Source organism: Lynx rufus, unplaced genomic scaffold (genome assembly GCF_022079265.1).
Source record: "Lynx rufus isolate CCGP_SWC_20201006 ecotype Redwood Valley unplaced genomic scaffold, mLynRuf1.p SCAF_23, whole genome shotgun sequence".
In the NCBI taxonomy this organism is placed as follows: domain Eukaryota; kingdom Metazoa; phylum Chordata; class Mammalia; order Carnivora; family Felidae; genus Lynx; species Lynx rufus.
This window is the reverse complement of record NW_025814838.1, coordinates 18,920,862-18,941,353: the sequence shown is the minus strand read 5'-3', so window position 1 is coordinate 18,941,353 and position 20,492 is coordinate 18,920,862. Positions and strand designations below refer to the sequence as shown.

Genomic DNA, 20,492 nt, shown 5'->3' with positions numbered 1-20,492 from the left:
GCCCAACTTCATCGGGAAGAGCCCCATTCCTGTGGCCTACCTCTCTCTCTCAGTCATCTGGCCTCTCTCTCACTCTCTCTGAGAACTAAATTAATGAAGAGTATTTGGTTAGTCATGTTAGGCAAGCCGTTCCCAAAATAGCACCTTCCATTTTGGTAGATTCAACTCTGCAGCTGCTGTGTCTCTTCGGCGTCTGGGAAGAAAACTTTCACATTAAGAGTTGCTGATGCGGATTTTCTTTCTTTCCCCCTCTCGGCGTTGATGAGTGCCTGGCTCGTGACAGAAGCGATTTGGCTCTCGGCTTTGTAGTTCCGAAGAAGTTGGGTCTGTAGATTTTCCCCTAACTCTCCACTGATGTGTTGAGCTTCAGAGGGAATAATACCTTCACGTAAAGCATGTTGCCTTCTCAAGGAGTACTCCTGCATCCCTATGGCGTGCCTATGATTGTTCCTGCAGCCCCCTACTTTCCCGGACTGATCCAGGTAATTCAAGGCCACTGCCAGCCAGCAACTTAACTCCAGAGCGCTCAGAGTAATAATTGGAATTTTTATGGTTGAGAAAGCAAACACTTTTAATACAGGAAAAAGCCCTCATGTAGTCAGGGGGAAGACAGTAGGAAATCACAAAGATGGATCACCCTAATCTGGCTATTGACATCTCTCATGGCTGAATAAATGGTGTAGTTGAGCCATATTTGCTTGTATCGATCTGGGTGCTGTTTAACATTCATGCCTTTGCTTCAGGAGGTTGACCACGGGGCAAAGGATTTGCTCTCCTTCCCAGCTTTCTGAGGGACTCAGTCTCCCAGAGCAGATCATGAGGCAAAGTAACTTATCATGAGGTGACTTGGTTAAGAGCTTTAGCCCAGGAAATAGAAGGAGCATGAAATATGCATTAATTTATATGTTTGCCTTCATGTGGGTTGTCTGTTTTTATAGAAGTGCCCTGCCCCCCACCTCACCTGGGTCGAGTGGTGGCATTGAGGCAAAAAGGAACACACTATTGATGGTTCATTTATGAAGTTCAGAGATTACTTTAGGACTCCCTTACCAGCTGTTTACATCTTAATGATGGCAGGAAAGTGGAGGATTGAAAAGTGTGTTGGTTTTACTTTTAAGCCTATTAATTTTGTGCAGGGAGACTCATCTACCAATAAGATACTTGGGACTTTCCACCCCCCCCTCCTTAGCATAAGTTTGTGTTTTTAAACAAGCATTGGCTTCTGGGTGTATGTCCAAAGTTCTCTGTGGAAAGCGAACACCTACTAGTCACAGAGCCTGAACATCCTGGGAAACCCAGATGGTTGCTTTGCTGTTGTTTTCTTGTTTGTTTGAGAACAGCCATCGCTTTGTACTTAATTCTGTCTCTTGTTTCTGCGGGAAAGGAAAACTGAATGTATTTTGTGTTTAGTGCACCCTTTCACCCTTATCCTTGTGCCCCCTCCGCAACTATATTTGAAAATTCTGCAGTACCCTACCTTCTTAATTAAAATTTCTGGGGAGGGCTCTGGTCAAACTCAGTTTCCCCCCTTTTCCAAATGGTGCTTGTGAACCTTAAGAACTTGGGTGATTCGAGACATGTAGGGGCGATTCTCAATAATAACAACACATTCTATCATCCTAGACTTATGGCCATTGCTTAGCTTGGAATTATATTATACGTGAGACATATATACACTGCCTGGAGAATGGTCCTTAACAACATGGAAATCGTTCCATCTTTCCTGGTGTAAGCAGGCCAGTGGGGTGTGCGTGGAGTCTGAAGGAGGACTCCATGGCAAACTGGAAGGCCTTTTGCTTCCATTGGAAACTTGGGGTGAAGGTCGGCTGTTGGAGTTTTGTCAGACCCTCTGCCGCCCCGTCCGATAAATAATTACAAGCAAATCGTGCCCTTCACTCTATGCTGATTGATGCTGAAATTGCTTTTGAAAGTTCTCATAAGTTCCTGTTATAGATTAAGTGCCGGTGTAGGAAAAATAACGGCACGCACTGAAATGGGTGAATGTAATCAGGCTTAATGGACTTGAGAGCTTGTTGGGAATTGAATAACTATCGATTTGCTGGAATGTTGCTGTCATTACGAAATGCCACTCTGGACGTATTACCCCAATGATAGATGAGGAGACGCACGGGCCAGCTGAGAAATTGGGGAGGCCCTATTTCTTCCTTTTTTGCAGAGTGTTGGAGAAAACATATCCAGTTATTTTTGGAAGGAACAAGTGATTTTACTTGCAAATCTTAGCCTGATCATACTTTGTTTTCCCAAGTGATGCCTTTGCTAACTAGTTACCCATAAGTCAGGAGAGCGGTGCAGCGGGGAGGCTCTGGACCAGCTGCTGTGACATATTCATCTTCTTCCTCTCTCACTCCCCTGGAATGCACTAAAACGGTATGGCTGGAGAGAGACCAGCTTCATTTCTGGTTTGCCGAGAGACCCTGTGTTATTTACCCATTGGCATCACGAAACTCAGATCGCTTGGTTGCAGAAACATTTTCAAGGGGAGGAGAAGCAACTCAAAGAGAGAAAAATTGTAACACACACACACACACACACACACACACACACACACAATCACAATCACCTTCTAGCTGGGCCTTCTGATGCCAGCTGTCCTGTATCCCAGCAGGCTGTATCAGCTTGCTTACCAGTTCCTTGACCTTGTGGTTTTTTTCCCAACTCCTCAAGAGTTGCAAGAGCTTCCCTGTAGGGAAGGAAGGTGCCGCCCACACCTTAATACTGTCATCAGCAGGACACTAAAAGTGATCCAAAATAGTGTGTGTACTCCATCATCGGTAGTAAGTTCCCTATGCCTGGAGTTACACGGACAGAGCTTTGGTAGCCACTTGGCAGGGTTGTTGGATCAGAGTTTGAGATTCCTCCCAAGGTCTTTCCAACCTCAAGAGCCAACAATTCTGTGGCAGAAGAGTTTCTGCCACTTTTTAAATTAATACTAGTAGCATTGCCCTGTTTTGGTCCACTCGAAGAAAAAAATAAATAATGGACCAGATATCATAACAGGCTTTAATAGAGCATCACATTGTCTGGCAAAAACAGAGTAGAGCCGTTTTCTAGTAATTCTAAGGCTGTTGCTCACCAGGATCTTTTGTTCTAGGACTGAATTCCATAGTTACCAGTGATCCCCATCCGCCATCCCTCAAGAAAGCCAGAATCATTATCATGCTGGTTCTCCTGAATCCATCTTCTGGTATCAAAACCTGTTGAATATATGGAAAGGTGGATAGTTTTTCCTTCTAGCCATGTAAAGAATTTCTGAATGACCATAGGGGATTGAGCTGAACCAGTTTGGAGCATTTCATGGGTAGTGAGAAGCAGAAGAGAAGAGAAAAAGAGTAATATTGCCGGGGCACCTGGGTGGCTTGGTTGGTTGTGCATCTGACTTCAGCTCAGGTCACGATCTCGCGGTTTGGGAGTTCAAGTCCCACGTCAGGCTCTGTGCTGACAGCTCAGAGCCTGGAGCCTGCTTCAGATTCTGTGTCTCCCTCTCTCTCTCTGCTCCTCCCTTGCATGTGCTTTGTCTCTCTCTGTCTCTCAAAAATGAATAAACGTAAAAAAAAATTTTTTAAAGAGTAATATTACCAAGTGCATTGTATAAACCTTAATCCTTTCCCTTTGTATGAATCTCAATCTTGGTATCTTGGGATAAAAAGAAACAATGTATGTTCCTCTCAGACTTCTTTATTTACTTCTAAATTTTCAACAATACACTGAATGATCAATGCACTCTCTGATCTGAAAACAAGGAAGGTCTGACAAATCAATTGTCAAAGTCAGTCTTGAATCCAGAACTTCCCAAGATGACTTATTTAAACCATAGACCATGGCCGCAGCATACCAAGCAACATAATAAAACAATGGCTTTATAAATGATTAGTATGTTTGGTTAGTGCTTAGATCTAATGAGCCCTTGGTTCAGGGTTATAAGTTCAGATTTGCACCCCTCACTGTAGATACTTAAACAAAGGGTAAGCCCTTTGGCCATACGTGGCTAGATCGTTCTCCATACTGAGACAGATAATTCCCATCTCATGTAGATATTATAGATAGTGGGTCAAAAGACCATTTTTCTAGATGGAAGTCAGTGTAAACAGAACCCCATCTATGTTACCATGCATTTGTTAATTAAGTTATTCATTAATGCTCACATATTTTAGACGAGGCATTGGTCAGGACACCCAGGACACAAAAGTGATAGTCATAGCCACTGACATGTAGGTTCACAGCCAGTGGAAGAGAACACTAGATAAACACAAAACTTATACTACAGTAAAAACATTAGTAAAGAATGACAGGTAACAATTATTGAGTAATTGCTATGAACCAGGTGCTGTGCTAAATACTTAGGTATATTATCTCACTTTTTCTTACAAAACCCTAAGTTGAGTACTTACTGGCCTACCATCCCCTATCTGTAATTTTAAATTCCAAAAAGCTCTGTAAATCAGGGTGTTTTCTGGGGAGAAGTTTGGTACCAAAACTGATTTGGGAAGCAAACTTGACCTAAAATGATGTGTGGCTATTTATAGACTTTCTTTATCCCTCTTAGTGTGAATATTCACATATTTTGCTACAGGGATATTTAAGTGTTTGATTTCAGAATGTTGTCCCAGACCCTGCTGAGAGTGTTACATAATCGATGTTTCCACTGAAATACCTTTCTGAAAAAGACAATTCCTATCCGTCCCCCATAAAAAGTTTGAAATTTCAAAATACACATGACCCCAATGATCTCAAATAAGGAATCAGAGTCTTGGATTATGGTGCCCTTTCTACCTATGAAGAACCTGAAACTGACCCTTGAGAAAGGGAGCTTGTCCAAGTTCACAGGAATGTCAGGTACAGATCTGAGATTTGGATCAGGTATGTTGGGCCAGAATCTTCCCTCTTCACCAGTCTACTGTTGAGGTGCATCCATGGGAATGCATATGAAAACAGGAGAGGGAGCAGGTGGATGTCTCTTAGAGTAGGAAAGAGTGTGATTAAAAGGGAAGGGTGGTGTTTGAGTTGAGCTCTAAAGCACCGGCAGGCATTCAGTGCAAACTAAGGAGAGGTCTTCCTACCAGAGCAGAGAATTCAGGTGAATTCATGGTGTTGGGGTGACACAGCGAGAAGGAACTTCGGTATCTTCCCCATCCCACTGCACTGTAGAGTTTGAGATTGTTTGCACATAGGACTCAAATATCAAAAAGCATAGGTGGAAAGAATCTTGGAAGAATCTCTGAAATAACTCTTACGGCCTGAATTTCTGAGCGCTCTACCCAGGAATGGGCTCCGAAATACCCTTCTGTGAATACCGCTGGGGAGTGTCCACTTTGCTGGGTTTGGGTCCTGAGCACTCAATGCCGTCTTTTCTCTCAGAGACCCTAAGCTCTCTAGAGGCTGTGTGTTTTCTGACTTAACCTTCCTAGAGTAGACAGTGGCAGAAAAACGCTGATTAGTGCCTCTCTGATAGGGATAGCAGTGGTAGGAGCAAACCCTGCATTCTGGATTCCGAAGCAGAAATCAGCATCGTTGAATCTGGCAATGTAGTTGATGGCAGATCTGCATACATATGTGGTGATGCCAGGAATTATCCAAGTGGAGAAGCTGTCCCGACAGAAAGACAGAGGAAGGTAGAGGAAGGTAGAGGTCATTTGGATACATGTCTGGGTGAAGGAAAAAGAATTCCACTTGTTCTGGTCTGTGGCTGGTGGAGCCAGTCTCATATCCTGATATTTCTGCCCTGCAATATTATCTACATGTTTGGAGTATCTGCTGATCTGGAAAGAAATCAGAAGGCACACCTGATGTAAATGTTAGTGGTGTCATTTACTTTGAGGCTGCTCTGTCTTAGTCACTAAGTGACTTTTCTGTACTGCCGAAGAGGCCATGTCAACGGCAGACTAAATTAAAGAGTCAGGGAGGTGGCAAGGAGAGTTTGGAGTCAAATAGGTCCGGGTTGATGTATTGGCTCTGGCATTTACTAAGCATGTGGCCCTGGGCCTGTCAGTTAACCTCTCCGAGGCTGTGTGCTCAGCTACAAAACAAAAGCAGGAATCCCTGACTTGCAGGGTGTTTGTGAGCTTTAAATGTGATCTATCTCATTAGCGATTGTTTATCGAGCACCTACTGTATGTGAGGCTTTGAACTAAGAGAGGGTGATGCGCCAGAATAAAAGACACCCAAGACCCCTTTCCACACAAAGGTTCCACCCTTATACACAGGAAAGATGTGGGACATCCGTATCCATATGTATATGTATATCATGTCTATAGCTGTATCTATATCTGTATCTCATCTATATCTATGTATCTCCATCTCTGTCTGTAGCTCTGTATCCAATATGGTAGATGTTCATTCTGCATTATTCGAGAAAGAGAAAGTGAGAGAAAGATGTATGATGAACGTTTATTTAGGACTCTTTTATTTGCAACTGACAAAAATCGAATGCGTATTGCTTAGAGGGGAAAAAGAAAACATCCAGCTTGAGGCGCAGTTGAATTCAGTCTCCCATCAACCCAAGTCATGTCTCTCCACAACTCTGCTGTGGTTGTCTTTTCTGGATCTTCATTCACAAGCACACCACATCTAAGTGGTGGCACAAATGGTCCCCAAGCATCTCCGGGGCTCACATCCCAACCCATCTTTTTGCAAGTCTCTTTCCCAACTGTTCCTGCAAAAATTTCCAGATAGCAGTCTCCTTGGCTTACCTTGCAAACCATGCCCACCCTGAAAGCAGTCCTCTTGCCTCACTGCTCACATTGGATCTGGATGGTGTTGTCATCCTGACTGAGCTGTAGGGGCTGTGAATAGAGGGCAAAAATGAGTCTTGTTCTCACAGTAAGGTGTTGGACAGGCAAATGTCAGCTTTTCATGATCAGCAATCCTAACTGAAGGTATTACAGACATCCAGACATGTTTTTTTTTTTTGCTCCCCTGAACCCTACATACACCCTCTCCAGGGAAGGAAGTGTGGGACTCTGATCTTAATTAAACTCATTGAGGGGCCCCTAGGTGACTCAGTCGGTTAAGAGTCTGACTGTGGCTCAGGTCATGATCTCGTGCTTCATGGGTTCAAGCCCTGCCTCAGGCTCTGTGCTGACAGCTCAGAGCCTGGAGCCTGCTTAGGATGCTCTGTCTCCTTCTATCTCTCTGTCTCTCTCTCTCTATCAAAAAATGAATAAAACTTTAAAAGAAATTATTATCCTCATTGACCGATGCCAGTGATCACATTCACCAAGCAGTTAAATATCATCTAGCGCATTTTGCTTCTCCATTAACGATCAAATGTATCGAAGTTAGATATGGCAATTTTACTTAGCATCTTCCCACCTAAATTAATTACAGTATTGTTTCCCACTAGGGTATGTTGGGAGCATTCTGACTATTTTTCAGGTGAGGACACCATGCATGATCTAGTGAAGTAAAGACAGTCTGATAAGCATATTCAATAACAACATTATGAAGCAAGATTGGGCTGCTCAAATCAACAACTTCATGTCTCTTTATATTAGCAATACATACATACATAAATATATTTAGAAAGAAAAACCAAAGCCTTCCAGTTAAGTTTGAAATAATGTGGACTGTCCATCGTTGCAAAGCACTTTGGAGATGCTAGCGACTTGCCCCATTCTGTTTTATAGAAATGCACTTTTTATTTTTAATTAAAAGATTAAAGGGACACTGTCAATCTCTTCTGATTAATATCAGTCCTATAAAAAGGATGTGTTTCTGCAGCAACCATCTGTCATTTTGATCATTTTAAAGGCATGCTATATCAGCAAGTCTGCTTTTTATAATATGTTGGCATGGGACACACAGAGCTGGAGAGAGTTGTGGATTTCACACTCCACTTTGCTGCTTTGGTGTTCAGCAATCTGAGCCTTTGATGGTGAAGCAGAACCCCCTCCCTGTCTTTTAAAGGTTGTTTTGGGTAAGTGTTTTCCCCGGCTGATTTATGACAGAGATGCTCACCCCTATTTATGTTTCTCTCACGTCTAAAGATAGGCCTATCACACATGCATCCCACCAGCGTGGAAGAAGCCAGCATATCCACTTGATTAACTGCTGAACCTTAGGAGGTGTCCAGAAACGTTGAACTCAGTACTCCGCACGTCTTTTCCTCTGGGGAACTGGGACCATTGTCTTCTGCAAAGCCTAGTTCCTAGCTTGAGCTCTCCGGGTTGTAAAAGTCAGAGACAGAGGCATTGTGACAGTCATTTATTTATTATAATAATTTTTCATGGGTCAGGGTTCCATGTTGGATTGTCTTCTAAGCTCTGGAGACATTGAGGTGATTAAGACCCAGTCTCTCTCCTCAGAGGTGGAGTCCCTGGCCACATCGCTGGCAAGAAAGTCAGAGGTTAAACACAGCTGCTTGATGGTGGGACTCTGTAGAGTCTCGACTGCACTCACCCCACACAGTATGAGGTCCCCACCACTGTCAGTGGCTTGGGCAGTCGCGATGGATTTTTCTACAGTTCCAGGAAGATGGCTTCCTTAAATTTTTTTTTAATGTTTATTTACCTTTGAGATAGAGAGAGACAGAGCATGAACAGTGGAGGGGCAGAGAGAAAGGGAGACACAGAATCTGAAGCAGGCTCCAGGCTCAGAACTGTCACCACAGAGCCCTACGCGGGGCTCGAACTCATGGATTGTGATATCACGACCTCAGCCGAAGTCAGACACTCAACCGACTGAGCCACCCAGGCGCCCCTCAGGAAGATGGCTTCCTGTAGATAGTCCCTCTATCCTTCCCAAATAAGAGGGTTTCTGGTATGTTCCAGGAGACAAAGGGTGGAGGTTTTTTTGTTTTTTTGAGGAAGACCTCTATCTCTGAAACAGTGGTTCAGTTTTGTCCTGTCCTACCTTCTATCTGGCTCAGAGTAATGCAGTGAGTTCAGCATACCATGCTGGGAGAGAGGATGACCTCCCTTAGCTGTTATTTTTCCTTCCACTCCGTAATCTGCACTGGCTCCTCAAGGTAGAGAGGATTTGGAGGAGGCAGTCACCTTGCGCATTCCAAGGTGTTTTCACAAAGTGCTCTCTGAAGAGCCATTTCTTCTCATTTCATGAGGTAGCACAGTTAAGGATTTAGATCAGAGAATTTAGAACATAGGATCTAGACCAGGGGAGCTTGAATCTGGCCACGACCTTCTCCTGGTGACTTTGGGCAAATTGTTTGACCTCTCTGACCCTCCACTTGCTCCTCTATACAATGGGAGTAATATGCAATATTCTCTACCTCCCAAAGTCAATGTCAGGCATAAAAGAGTGCAAAAATGACCACACCCAAGGCATTTGCAGTGCAACCACGATGCTATTCAGGAAGCTTGGCATAATGCCAAGGTCTGGGTGCCCCACTCAGACCAATCTGAGTAGGCATCTTGGCCCCTGTGTGATGTGGGGCTCCATGTCTCTGAGTTTCCATTGTCTCAACTTGACAATGGGGGAAGGAACCCAGAGGATCTGATGAGATGATGCTTGTGAAGCATGGAGAACAACCCCTGCTCATTGTAGGTGTTCCATAATGGATGGCCAGAGTTGCTGCTTTCTTGGTTTGGTTTGGTTCGGTTTGGTTTGGTTTTCTTTCATAATATCCTGGGTTGCTGCACTTTCTTTTCCATACAGAGATTCTCTGGATTTGGGCGTTAAGTGGGCACAATTGTAACTCTCTGTTCCCTCTCTCAGTGGAGATTCTCAGTAACCAGGGACATGCTTTTTGGTGCAGCTGGACAGAGTGGGGTACCATTGGGGAATGCTATGAAAGAGAGAAAGAGATACCACCATGGGGTTTGACATGCATAGCCCATGGCCTTGGGTGGGATGAAACCCACACCCCTTCCCATTCCCTAAGTCAGTGGCCTGGGGAGCTGGGGCTACTGGTCACACACCAAGAAGGATGTAAAGGCCTCACTCATATGGAATCCTTGCCCAAATCTTTGTCCACTGGCTCTAGTAGGACTTCTGGGGCTGGAACCAGAACTGGCTGGGAGGAGTGGACTTTGAATGGGAAAGAGAAGCCCAACCCCTTCCCTCCATGTGGCCATAGCCTTCTGGGGACAAATTCTTTGGGACCACCCACACCCCTGTTCCATGCAGCTCCTAGCACACTGTGGGCGCTTAATAAATGTTAAATAATAAGAATAGCTTCCATCTGTCAGCACCCGGCGGCAGGGAGGAGTGTGAGTGCAAGACTGCCGACTGGCACTGGGCAGCCTGTGGAGAGCCTTCGGGGAGGGAAACGCGGTTTAGAGAGACACTTCCAGAACCTCCTTCATCAGTGTGCTCTCCAGCCCTGCCACTGATCGGCACGTGGGCAAGCTTGCTGACCTGTGCTGTCTGCCCTGGACCTCAGATTGTCTGCGTCAGAATGGCAGGGCCCAGTGAACTACGTGCTTCCCCGGCAATCCCAGGTTTCCCGTGAACAGCTGGATTGGGGAACTGGTGTTACCCAACAATGCAGGGGCTTTGTTGAGGTTTAAAAGGGGCGAAGGATCTGCCCTCTGAACAGACGGTGTCATAAATTCATACTTCCGTCATTTTCTTGGAAGAAAATGCCTACTGGGCTTTTCGCATTTAGTTATGATAAAAACAACAGCAGCTGCTCGTTTTCAGGCATTTACGATGTACCAGGCTGTGTGTAAGGCATTTCACCTACAGCATCTAAGTGAAGTGTTGTATTTGGGAGAGGAAAAAGCAGGCTAACAGGACGACGTAGGGGTGTAGGCTCTGGAACGGACTACCTGGCTCATCTCCTGCCTCCACCTGTGTGACCCTAGGCATCACTTACTACCTGTGTGACCTTGGGTGTGGTAACACCTCCTCTGGGCAGCATTAACCTTGCTGGGTGATAGTTAAAGGAACCAAAGCATATAAAGTGCATAGCACAGTGCCTGGCACATGGAAAGTAGTTAGGAAGCATATTAGCAAGTTTATTTTCAAGCACAACTAAAATGCTACCACAAACAACACCAGAACTAACTATACAGTAGAGGCAATATGGAGCGTTTGCAGATATATATGTATATATATATATATTGCATCTTGGCTAAGAGGGTGAACTCTCGAAACAGACTGCTAGGTTAGAGTCTCAGCTTTGCCTCCTTGGTAAAGCTCCTAAATTGCCCTCATCTGTAAAATGGACATATTAGAAGCACCTAAATCCATGCTTTCGTATCCTCCTCCATTGGATGGGGACCATATCAGAGTTGCTTTTGAGGATCAGATGAGTTAATATTTGTAAGGCACTTATAATGGTACGTGGTATATAGTAAGACTTAATAAGAATAGGAATAAGTAATAATAACATAATAAGGATTAGATAATAAGATGACATATATTATGTACATATAATAACATGTATTTCATATAATATACATATGTGTATTATATATAACATAATTATAATATACTATTACATATAATTATATAATTGTATATAATTATCTATTTTATAATTATACTATTACATATAATTATATAATGATACATAAATTAAAACATAATATATATATTATGTATCTTACAATAATCATATAATATTATGATTATGTGATGTAATATGTGATTGTACAATATATGATTATATGATCGCATATGATATAGTCAAATAGTAATATTTTTATAATTACTATATTATAATTACATGTTAAAAATTATATTACTATTATTTCCACTGTTGCTACTCCTACTGGTCTCTCCTTTGGGTCTTTTCCATAGGATATTTCTACTGCCCCAAACGACCCTGGAAAGAATTCCTTTCAAGGAAACTGAGGCCCAGTGCTGGCTTCAGCAGCACATACAAGGAAACTGAGGCCCAGCAAAGTGAAATAACCTGCCCGAGCTCTCAGGGCTTGGAAATGGCAGACGTGGGGATGTTCCCAAGGACCGTACTGTGCTGTGTGGCTTTGGTGCCTCTGCCCGTCCTCCGCAGGGGAACAGCCTTGTCTCTTCCCCGTACAACCTATTCTGAGCAGAAGGCTAACAGGGTTTTGTGCCGCTGTCATTTCTGATCAGCTTTCCTCCCTCTGTCTTGCAGCTTTCTGTCAGGAGATCTTGTTCTCCCGAGGAAGCCTGATTCCTCCAGGAGATCAAAACGGGAGGTGGGGCGGTGACAAACGGCAAGGAGGGGGCTGCCAGGACATGGTCCTGGTGGCTTTGTTTACAAGACCTTCTCTTTGGTTATCAATGTCTAAACCTTCTGGAAATGCACTTTCTGTTTTCCCTTTAAACACAAATCAAGCAACGTTACCAACACACATTCTCTGTCAAACATGTCAGTTACTCCAGGGGCCGCGGACAGCTTGCAAGCGATGTCTTCTATTGTTACTGTGGTGGTGTGTTATTTCTCCCTTCAACAGCTCTGCATTTGTTCTGCTGAGAGGTGTAAACACCGAGGTGCCTGGTATCTGTTAGGTTTTGACAGAAAATGTGAAATTGACGTGGACCGTCCAACGACCATCTTAATAAGGCGAGGCTCCCGTGGGCTCATGGAGAGTGGCCATGCAGAGCCCTGGATTTGCCTGGAGCCTTTTCCAGGAATTTGGGTGGGGGCTTAAGGACTCTAATGAGCTAGGGCTTGTTTCACACCTGGCGTTTTGGCAGGTGGTTCCCATTGTGACTTAGCTGAGGGACTTGGTGCTGCCTGCCAGAGGGCCTTAAGATTTGTGTGGGGGCCTAGCAGATGTTGCACAAGCGTTCGCCCATCATACAGAACGCCATTCATCAGCTGCTGAGTCCTGTCCCTGTCTGTGTTGTAAGGGACCAGAGCTCCCACTTGCTGCATGGTGATGGGGTAGCCTAGGGAAGGATAAAAAGCCTTCCATTGCTGAGGGTAATGCAGACCATATGGAATTCTTATCTGTTCGAACAGTTGTGGGGTTTGGGTGCACAGTGCTGTCTGCATGTGTATTTTCTTTCATGTGTTTGGTTCTAGCTAGTCAGAGCTTCACTGAGGAACATGTTGTAGAGTTCACTCCTGGGGATGGGCAAGGCATGTGTCCCATGACATCTCTGCTTTCCGGCTTTCCAACTTCCTCATGGAAAGTGTTAGTTGCGCACACAATCACAAGCAAACCCCCTGCCCTCCCTGGGCAGGTGAACGTTCCTCTGCCATCTTGGGGTCTTGTTGCTGACACATCGTGGTTTCCAGTGGCCCATGTGACTCAGGAGCACCTGCTTCATTCATGCCCTTGTGTTCAGATCTGCTCTGATATCAGAGATAAGTTGAATTAAAAACAGTTGGGCCTCCTATGGGTTGAAAGATGACAGGTGATTTTGAATATCAAGAAACCAAAGATGATTTTTGAATGTGAGTGTTTTTGTTAAGATCCTTTTGGTCGAGGCACAGAGCCCAATCCTGGCTAGTTTAACAGGGAAGTGTTTGTATTTTGCAGTTTTTGAGGGGTAATGTGTAAACAATCGAATGCACAGAAAAGGGGAAAACAAAAGAAAATCAAGCCAAGGGAAATCCGCGAGGTAGGGCAGGCCTAAGGACTTGGCAGGCAGAATTTGTGGACATTCTCTTTAGATAAGTGGTTCTCAGCCAGGGGCAATTTTGCCCTGCAGGGACATTTTTAGTTGTCACAGTCAGAAAGGGGTTGCTGTTGGCGCTCTGCAGTGGATAGGACGACCAGAATTATCTGGCTCAAAGTGTCAGTCTTGCCAAGTTTCAGAAACCTCAGTGACTCAGCTTTTCAAGACCACCAGGCTTTGTGTTTCCATTCAAGTTCCAAATTCCCAGGAAAGAATCTGATGGATCCAGCCTGGGGTACATCTCAACTTTGAATCAGTCAACTATGTCCCAGAATCCCATGTACTTGGAGCCCATTCAGAATATTGTGAAGCATTCCTGGGAAAGAGGTAGGGTGAGGACTATCCTTGAGCCAGAACCCATCCCAAGAGATGAGTCTTAAGACAGTTTATTGATAGACTTCAGTGGACCTTACCTGTGGCCAAGGTCCAGCCCAGTTAGCACTTTTCACACGGAGCCGTCCACCTGCAGGAAGGATGTCACACCCCAGTGCCAGTCTCAGCAAGCAGCCAATTTGTTTGGTCTTTGATTTAAGCTTATGGTTTCCTTCTTGGGCTCCTTTCCAAAATGATTTAAAAATGATTGTTGCCTATTTTTCTAATTGCAAAATTAGTTCAGGATAAATGCAAAATAAATCTTGGTGGTCAGAAAAGCACAAACAAATATACGTATGTGCACATGTCCATGTACACACACACACACACACACAAACTGTAACCCACTACCCAGAAATAACCACTTCAAACCACTATACGGATATCTCATCTTTGTCCTGCACATATATTTTCTTCCACAAAAGTTCTTATACTCTCATCCTATGCATAAAAATTTATATCACTTGCAGCCAGCTTTTTTTTTTAAATAAAAAGCTTTTTAAAAGAGTCAGTCATTTTTTCCAACTAATAAATAATCCTTTTTTTGTTGAGAACCTCAAGACTAAGGTGATAGCTTACAACAAAACATGTCGCTGATATCCTAAGTAAATGGATCGTCAGAAAATTACAGCATTTAAGTCAGATGGAAAGAGGAAGATGGGGATGAAGGAGAGGAATCTACCGAGTACTCCCAGGGATTAGAGGATTGACAGAAGAGAGAGGCAGAGGTTGGCTGGCTCCAACCACCCAGGTGGCTGGCTTCTGCTCACACCTTTCCTCCAAAGTTCCATGGAATGGGAGCACTGACAGATGTGCTTTCCTTTGAGGAGAAGAAAAACTCCATCAATCATGAAGGCATGAGTACACTGGTGACTCCTGGAACACACAACTATCCCTTAGGGACCTGGCCCAAGGTCATGCCCGTTTTAGGACTAAAAACCAAGCTGCTCAAGAGATCAAGATATCTTCCGGGCAGGCTTCTCTCAGGAGCCGAGACCGGGAGACAGACAGACCTGCCTCGTCAGCTCTCATCACTCCTGCCGGAGTACTTCTCTTGCAAACGAAATACAGGTCTAGGGCCCAAGATCAGTTTTCAATTTAAATGACTTCACTTTCTCTCTTAAAAACTAAATCCTTCTCCTAATTCCCTTAAGTCCTAAAAGTATAACATTTCCCCTTGATGGATTTGAGAAAGAAGTCACGGAACGGGCTTGCCCATGGCGTTAGGGTGAGGTGAACCAGCCAGCCCAGCCCTTGTCTGAATGTGCACAGAAAATTTAAAAGACCTTTTTTTTCAATCAGTAGCTTGCCAGTTACTGTGGTTTCTTTTCCATCTTTATATCTGACCCTCACAATCCAAATAAGGCTGCTGACAGGCCGTGTGCATTTCAGAAGCCAGGGAGGGGGCTTCGTTTGGGAATTCAGACAGCTCTAGATTGGTTTCCATATTTATTCATCAATTTGGAAAATATTTGTGGAGTGCACAATGTGTGCTGGACAGTAGTTTGCGAGGATGAATAAGTCCACTCAGATTTAATGGGGGAAAATAAGCAACAGGCAGGATATCCGATGGTGGTACATGCGAGGAAGAAAATAAAATAGATTAAGACTACATGAGAGTAACTGAGAGGGTTATTTTGGATAGTTGAAGGACGGAACGTGTGGAAGTTGAGCTCTGATCTGATTGGCAAACAGAGTCAGTGTCATGTCCTGGGGTAGAGAAGAGAGTTGAGGCAAAGGGGACACATGGAAGCTCTAAGGTCGGACAACATGGGCACATTTGGGGAATAACAAGGATGGCCAGTATGACTGGGATGTAGTAGATGATGGGGGAGAGGCAGGACATGAAATCAGACATGTGGTCAGCAACCACATAACATTCAGCCTCCTAGGACATTGCAGGGAGTTTAGATTTTGGTCTAAGAGAAATGGAAAACCACTGGGGAGTTTCAAGTAGGGGAACACCATGACCTGATTTTACATTTTTAAAGGAATCCTCCAGGGGTGCCTGAATGGCTCAGTCGGTTGAGCGTCCCGCTCTTGATTTCTGTTCAGGTCATGATCTCAGAGTTTGTGAGATGGAGCCCCATGTTGGGCTCTGTTCTGACATTGCAGAGCCTGCTTGGGTTTCTCCCTCTCCCTCTCCTGCTTGCGCTCTTTCTCTGTCTGCCTATCTCTCACTCTCTCTCAAAGTAAGTAAATGAGCATTTAACAAAAGAGATTCCTCTAAAAGCTAGATGGAAGATGGTCTAGTGGTCTTTAGTGGGGTAAGATGGGAAACAGAAAGGAGAGCTAGTGTGCCATGAGCGGAAATTGCCAACACCAAGGTGTGTCTATGGCTGGCAAATGAATATCCATTCCCCATTCCACCATTCCTTGAATCTTTTTCGATGAGAGAATTCTGCCCAGAAAGGAGAGACAGTTTCTGGAAGGCAGGTTGGAGCAGAAAATCACAATGATTATAGAAAAAGAGGGAGAGGAGACTGGGAATCATAGCAGTGTATCTGTGTGTGAGGGTCTGGTAACTTTTGTTGCTTCAGGGGACTGCAGCATGTGTGTTTAATTGTTAATGACCCAAAAATGTGTCCACGGGCTACAAGCAAACCTGTTAGAGCATGGGGGATCAGTCTTGGGCGCTTTATTAAGTCTTGCTGTACCAAAGCTGTGAGCATCTGGTGAGCCATGTGCTTGTGGACTGGATTTTCCATCACGGGACAGTTCTGTCTTAGGGCTGGCTGATTTTCCTTTTATTTTATTTTAACAGGGATAGGGAGGGCCCCTGGGGGCAAGATGTTTCACTTTTGTCATTTGTGACAACAGAAACCACCTGGAAGTTTGGATTCAGACAGACCTGGATTCCAGAATCAGCCTTACCTCCTATTAAATTTCATCTTGACTAGATAATTTTACCTCTCTGAGCCTCAGTTTACTCATGGGGGAAATAGAAGGAAAGGTTTGTATGTTTGAGAGCAGAAAAGATTATTATGCATGACTGGTTAATTCATTCCTTCCATAATTCTCCAGACATTTATTGAGTACCTACTGTATAGAAGATGCAATGCTAGACAGTAGTGGAAAGATGCTAAAGAAGTCAGATATGATCCCTCCGTTAGCAGCATTTACGATCTCTGGGAGGAAGACACAGAACCGAATTAGGAACAGCTACAACAACCCATGAGTTGATGAATTATCATTTTAGCAAGTGCCATGAAGGAAATAATGGAAAGGAAGGAAGAGTTACTCATGGTAAGGAGGATGATGATTCTCTGCCTTCGAGGTCCCATCCCACAGTGTCTTGAGATCTTTCTGCCATCCACTCCTCTCTTCTGAGCTTCCTGGGTTTATCTTGGAGACACCTGACGCTGCACTTGTCCATGCCTGAAATACACATCTCCACAGAGAGCAGCTGATTTACTGTGGGGCAGGGGAATGTGCTTTTCTAGAGTTTAAGAGCCACCTGTTTCTGGGAGTGCCATGGAAACACACATTCCGTCACTTGATCTGGAGGCCCAGGCATGGAAGTTTCAGCTGTCAGCAGCTGTCTTTCCTAACTGCTACTGAGGAGTTTCCAACCCCAGGAAAAAGCCCATCATGACCCTCACAGAGACTTGGAAGCCACTCTCTGGAGCTGATGAAGAAAGAGGGACTCCAGAGTGATTTGTGGGCATGGGTTCTTAATTGGGGTGCCTGGAAATTTCCCCTCCAAGTGTATGTCAAACTGTGAGCATATGGTCTTGCAGTGCGAGGGTTTTTAACTTCCAGTTGACTGTCAGCGCGCCCCGTGGCAGAAACGTACTTAACAATCTCTGCTCCCGAAACAGTTATGGCTTTGTGGCTTCTGGGTGGGGAAAGCCTTTCAGAGGTGGTCAACTGGACACTGCAGTACAGTGTCACCTGAATCTTTGCACATGTCCCCAAGCAGGGCAGAAGGGACTAGTCCTGTCCCCCACTCTGCGCCAGATGACCAAGTGGGAAGACACTGAAGGCTGCCTATCTTGCTCTCAGAAGCTGTGTCACCCCATCCCAAATGCAGTGGCTTGCTGCCCTTAGGGTCCTGACCCCTCTCTTTCACAAGTGAGTATCAGCTAAGGAATAGCAAATCTCACAGGGATCCATCTGCACTAAATTTGCTTCAGGCTCCCCATTTCTGCTGTTTGGTGAGCACTGTTCTTCTGGGGCCCTTTGTGTCCAAATCCTGAAGACAAGTAAGGCGGACTAGAGTAGGAAAGAAAGCCAGAAGTTGTGGCCCTTCTCCCGGAAAAGAGTGGTAGTGGCCTCACCTGCACACACTGGCTGAGTGATACTTCTACATTTTTTTATGCAATTCCAGAAAGACCCTGGAGAGCAGGGGCTCAGAAGAGTTCATTCTTGTCCCAGATTGTCCCTAGATGTTCATGCAGCAATGAGGCAGTCTGCCGACTTTTCTGTTGCTCATTTGTGTACATGAAGTGAAAGGCTAGAAAGAAGAAAGCACAAGTTGTCAAACGTAGATACCTACACATGTGCCTGTGTGCACACACACATACATGCACACACACACACACACCACTTTTACAGATGACTTTAGGTTTCAAGTTTATGCATGGACCCCATAAAAGGAACCCAAAGCTTTGTCCTTGAACACAGTTTCCTAAACTTCAGACATGCACCTGCTTCGTAGCACAAGCACTACTATATCTTTAACGCTATGATTTAAATTGATTCAGTGTTTACAACCAGTATATGTTAATTTGCAAAAGGATACTTTCCATCTCTAATCCAATCAAACATTCCCACCACAAGGAATAAACAAATAGTATCTACAAAGAAAACATTGATCATGCCAACTAGAATGGCCATAATAAAAAGAAGGATAGTAACAAATATTGGTGAGGGTGTGCAGAAATCGGAACATGTGTATATTGCTGATGGAAAAGTAAAGTTTTGCAACTGCTTTGGAAAATAGTTTGGCAGTTACCAAAAAATTACATACAGAGCTACCATATGACCTAGAAATTCCATGCCTAGGGACAGACCCAAGAGAATCGAAAATAACACATCCCTACTCAAAAACTTGGGCTCAAGTGTTCATCACAGCATTGCTCATGAAAACCAAATGCTGACAAGTACCTAAATGTCCATTGACTAACAAAGGGATAGACAAAAAGTGGTATATCATACACCAGAAAATCATCCAGCCATAAAATGGAACAGCATACAAATACGTGCTCTCACACGGATGGACTGTGAAAGTGTTCTGCTAAATGACAGAAGCCAGACACAAAAGACCATACGTTATATGACTCCAACTGTACAGAATGCTCAGAATAAGCAAAGCTACAGAGGTAGAAAGCAGAGTTGTGGTTGGTAGAAACCGGGGAAGGAGATGCAGAGAGTGACTGCTAATGGGTTAGGGCTTTCTTTTAGGGGTAATGACGATGTTCTGGAATGAAATAGTGGTGATAGTTGCAAAACTCTGTGCCTGTGTTAGAAAAAAAATGAATTGTACGTACAGAAGGGTGAATTTTATGGTATGTGTTGTATCTCCATAAAAAAATGCATAGAAAACAAAGCAGTGTTATCAGATACTCACATTACTTGTGTTTGCTGGCAATTTGGTCCTGTCTGAGGCCTGTTCTCTGGCAGGAAAAGAAGGGAGGTTTGAAAGTGTCCTAAAGATGGTGTGAAAGGCAAGGTAGCAACAACTGAGTCTCTTTGAGCAATCAGAAAAACTGAATGAGGGTTGAAAAGGTACCTATTTCGTAAAAACTTCTTGTTTTGAATGTTTCTTTGTTTTTGTGTTTTTTTTTTATTTTTTTAGTATTTATTATTTATTTTTGAGACAGAGAGAGACAGAGCATGAACGGGGGAGGGTCAGAGAGAGAGGGAGACACAGAATCCGAAGCAGGCTCCAGGCTCTGAGCTGTCAGCACAGAGCCCGATGAGGGGCCTGAACTCACAGACCGCGAGATCATGACCTGAGCTGAAGTCGGATGCTTAACTGACTGAGCCACCCAGGCGCCCCTGTTTCTTTGTTTTTTGAGAGAGAGAGAGAGAGAGAGAGAGAGAGAGAGAGAGAGAGAGGAGGGTGAGGGAGGAGCAGAGAGAGAGAGGGACAAAGAATCTGAAGCAGGCTCTACGCTGGCAGCAAAGAGCATGATGTGGGGCTTAAACTCACGAACCATAAGATCATGACCTGAATCAAAGTCGGGCACTCAACCCACTGAGCCACCCAGACACCACTTGTAAAATCTTGTAAACTCGCTTCTTCTACCGCAAGCCAGATGAAATGCTTAGGGTTTCATCGCATTTTAAGTACTGTGACTTGTGCTGATCTCGGGTACCGATGTCAGGAGAGAAGCAGGTTACTTCTGTTGGGGAAAGTGAAATCCTCTGGAGGTGTTCCGTGCAATGTGGGAGCCACTAGCCACATGTAACTATTGAAATTTAAGTTAAAGCAAACTATTGACATTTCCAGTGCTTGGTAGACAACTGCGGTTTGTTTTGAATGTTGAGCTGCTTAATATAGGACATTTCTTTCATCGCTGAACGTTCTGGGGGACAGCAGTACTCAGTAAGATCGAGTTAATTAAATTGCTGTGTTA

At 44.3% G+C, this 20,492-nt stretch overlaps 1 protein-coding gene across 2 annotated transcripts in view; it reads left to right on the top strand.

Moving 5' to 3' along the window:
• Nucleotides 1-395: 395 nt before the first annotated feature.
• RBFOX1 (RNA binding fox-1 homolog 1) overlaps nt 396-20,492 on the top strand; it is a 348,785-nt gene continuing 328,688 nt past the window's right edge. For both annotated transcript variants that reach the window (XM_047087515.1, XM_047087514.1), the window contains exon 1: nt 396-482. In XM_047087515.1, coding sequence (XP_046943471.1) covers nt 396-482 — 87 coding nt within the window. The remainder of the gene's footprint in view (nt 483-20,492) is intronic.